Source organism: Lepisma saccharinum, chromosome 29 (genome assembly GCF_977018435.1).
Source record: "Lepisma saccharinum chromosome 29, izLepSacc3.1, whole genome shotgun sequence".
In the NCBI taxonomy this organism is placed as follows: domain Eukaryota; kingdom Metazoa; phylum Arthropoda; class Insecta; order Zygentoma; family Lepismatidae; genus Lepisma; species Lepisma saccharinum.
Window position 1 is genome coordinate 16,173,250 of NC_139257.1, and position 3,295 is coordinate 16,176,544.

Here is a 3,295-nt window from a genome sequence, read left to right on the forward strand (position 1 = left end):
GTTTTGCAGCTGAATTCCTAGATGTTCCTGTTCCACACAGAGACAATGTTAGAAAACTTGTGAACAAATTTAGGGAAACATGACCTGTTCCTGATAAGAAGCGAAGGGGGAAACATCGTGTGCTTACTGAGCAGGAACTAGACGATGTTGGAGTACGATTGGAACATACTCTTCAAAAAACCCTCCGGCACTTTGCACAAGAAACAGACATATCCATGACGTCTGCGTAGCTTTTAAATCTGAAGCCACACGTTATAAGAATTAAAAGAAAACATCAGAAAATAAAACTTGAGAAGAGGAACGGACAAGTGTTGGTGAAAATTTCCTTTAAATATGCCGTAAATTTGTGAAAGCAAGAGGACATTTCCAACACCTCTTGTAACGAGATACATGCTTATTTTAATTCTAACTGTCAATGTAATTACACGAGGTTATTTCATTACATACCTAGCGGTTCCCGTTACGCGGATGTTTTATTCAGTTTTTTCAGACGCGCTCTCACTGCCCGGCGCGCTATCAGCTGCTCCACTGCCAACTTGACCGTGAAAGGTACTGTAAAAATACAGCTACAAGCATGCGCAAACAACAGCGCAAAGGTAGCAAGCAGGTCTTTGATATGCGCAACAGGGGACTGTAGAACACCTACTCAAAAAAATCTGGACGTAGTTCAAGGAACTACCAACAGATGGTGCCTACATCTCTCCTTTGTAGAAAGTGTGTCTTAACAAATCGAGCTAGTGTTCGTTGTTTCACTGACATTCGTGTTGTGTTATTCAAGCTGTAGTTTGCCTAGTATACACCAGATGGCAGCAACATTCTGCAAGGATGTGTAACTGTCGTTCATTCCACCACGCCAATGCAGTAGAGACGAGTGAAGTGAAGTGGAAAGGAGTGGGGCGCCTTCATATGAAAATTTCCTGGTGAATTGACCGTCGAAATTTTATGAAAAGTAAGTGTTATAGATCGTAATAGAGCGCACGCTAGTTTCTACGTGACAAATATTTTATAGAATACTTGTTAGACTATTGCGATTACCTTTCGCTCGAGTTTGCACCGAAACTACAAAACCAGTAAAAAGCAACTGGTGCGGCATCTCACCTCGCGAAAAAGGATTGTTGCCGCAGTTACACAAAGGAGAGATGCCGCACATTTTTCTGTTAGGAGAGATGCCGCACTTTTCTCACCCTCATATTATAAGGTGTACAGTGTCATTTATTTCACCTTTTGACACGTTGAATATTTTGAACACAGTGTTACGTGTACTGTAGGCTATGTATTTTAACACAAAATGCAATACAAACACAACAATATACACATGTTATTTATGCTTGTATATAAGTTATGTAAAATAGAGTGTACTTAAATATTAAATTGTCTAAAAGTATCTAAGCACTCGTGTCTTATTCTTTCAGAATTGAAGATGCCCAACGCATACAGAAGAAGATCTGCTAGAGCTTCGTGGTCTCATGAGACCCTGAAAGAGGCATATACCACAGGGAAAAGAGAAGCTGAACGATATTACGGCATTCCAGCGAGAACCATATGTCGAAGGATTGAAAAAGGCGATTTCTCCAAGAAGAGTCTTGGACCTGAAGGGGTTTTCGGTACACATAATGAAAATAAATTAGTTTTCCATATTCAATGTCTAGGTGCAGCAGGTTTCGCTCCAGACAGACAAGAAGTTAGGGTGTTGGCGTAAAAATTTGCTGAAAATTTAAATATTAAACACACGTTCTCGCATGAATCGCATATGGCAGGAAAAGTATGGTTAAATTCCTTCCTGAGGAGAAATCCTGAACTTCCTTTGCGACAAGCTCAAGGCCTCTCTATCAACAGAGCTCAAGGAATGAATCGTGAAGATGTGAAATACTATTTTACGTTGCTAGAAAAGGTTATGGAAGAACATGATCTAATGAATAAACCAGGTAACATTTTTAACGTCGATGAAACTCATTAACATACCTGGAAAGGTTGTGACCTCCAAAGGTTCAAAGACTGTGCACACATTGACTCCAAAAGAAAGGGTAGAAAATTTAACGCTGATAGGGTGTTGCAGTGCAGAAGGAACATTTCTTCCTCCTGTTCTTATTATGAAAGGTGTGAATAAAAAACCTGAATTCGTTGATGGACTTCCTGCAGGATCCGATGTCTACACGAACCCTAAATCGTCGTACATCGATGCTGATCTGTTCATGAAATGGTCCAAAGAACACTTCGTTCCCAGGAAACATCCAGGCAAGACGCTTCTACTCCTAGATGGCCATTCATCACATGTCCATGCATTAGAGCTTCTGGAGTATGCGGCTGAAGTTGGTGCTATCGTTTTGTGTTTGCCAAGTCACACTACACAAGCTCTTCAACCCTTGGACCGATCTGTATTTGGTCCAGTAAAATCATATTACAACAAGGAAGCAACATAATGGATGATAACCTATCAAGACAGAAATATCACAAGATACCAAGCAGGCTCTCTCATTGGTGCGGCGTGGAATAAAGCTGCTTCTGTTGGAAATACCATTTCAGGTTTCCGAGCCTGTGGCATTTACCCTTTGAATTCAAATGCTATTCCCGACTACTTCTTTTCCATTTCTGATGCTTGTCAGTCAGGTCCTAGTCCACTTTCATCCACCCACAACAAAATATCTAACCATAACGATTCGCAGGATCTAGAGTCACCTTCATCGAGTACCTCAGGAAGTCTCTCACCTGTCACAGTTAAACCAACAACCTCGCAAGCAACACGACTGACACCAAAAGGAACTCAACAACCTTTTGTGCCCCAGAATCAATTACCAAGAATAAATTCAAACCCTTCCACATCTACCTGTAGTTCCACACCCACGGAAAGCCTCCGTAGCCTAAGTACCTCAGCCAGCTGAGTCCCATTCCAGAAGTTCCTCACCAAGGTAAAAGGTTCACACAGTCAGCCGAAGTGCTCAATTCCGCTTCCAGACTTGCAAATATGAAACCAAAAAACTCACAATCAACTTCCAGGATCAAGACAGGACAGAAATAAAAAAAATTACCAGCACAAAATGTATAGAATGTTTATTCAGGATCATAAAGAGAACATCACCCCTTTACCAACTTATCAGACATACAGAAAGATATTCAAAAGCATGAACCTTTCTTTTCATTGACCGAAAAAGGATACGTGCGGTCTGCGTAGCAACTTTCTGGAAGGAGATTAGCCGAAGAAAAGCGAACTAGCTGATAAGTATCAAAAACATATCGCCGAGCAGGATGGTGTAAGAAAGAAGAAAAGGGAAGCTAAAGACACGCCGGACTTTCAATG

General features: G+C 41.1%; 1 protein-coding gene across 1 annotated transcript; it reads left to right on the forward strand.

Annotated features, from left to right (window-relative positions):
- Positions 1-1,943: 1,943 nt before the first annotated feature.
- LOC145981408 (uncharacterized) lies at positions 1,944-2,420 on the forward strand. Its single transcript, XM_083114645.1, has one exon. The coding sequence runs from the start codon at positions 1,944-1,946 to the stop codon at positions 2,418-2,420; it is 477 nt and encodes a 158-aa protein (XP_082970771.1).
- Positions 2,421-3,295: the final 875 nt, after the last annotated feature.

Coding starts and splice junctions, on each gene's coding strand:
- LOC145981408 (XM_083114645.1), top strand. CDS start 1,944: ATGAAACTCATTAACATACCTGGAAAGGTTGTGACCTCCAAAGGTTCA.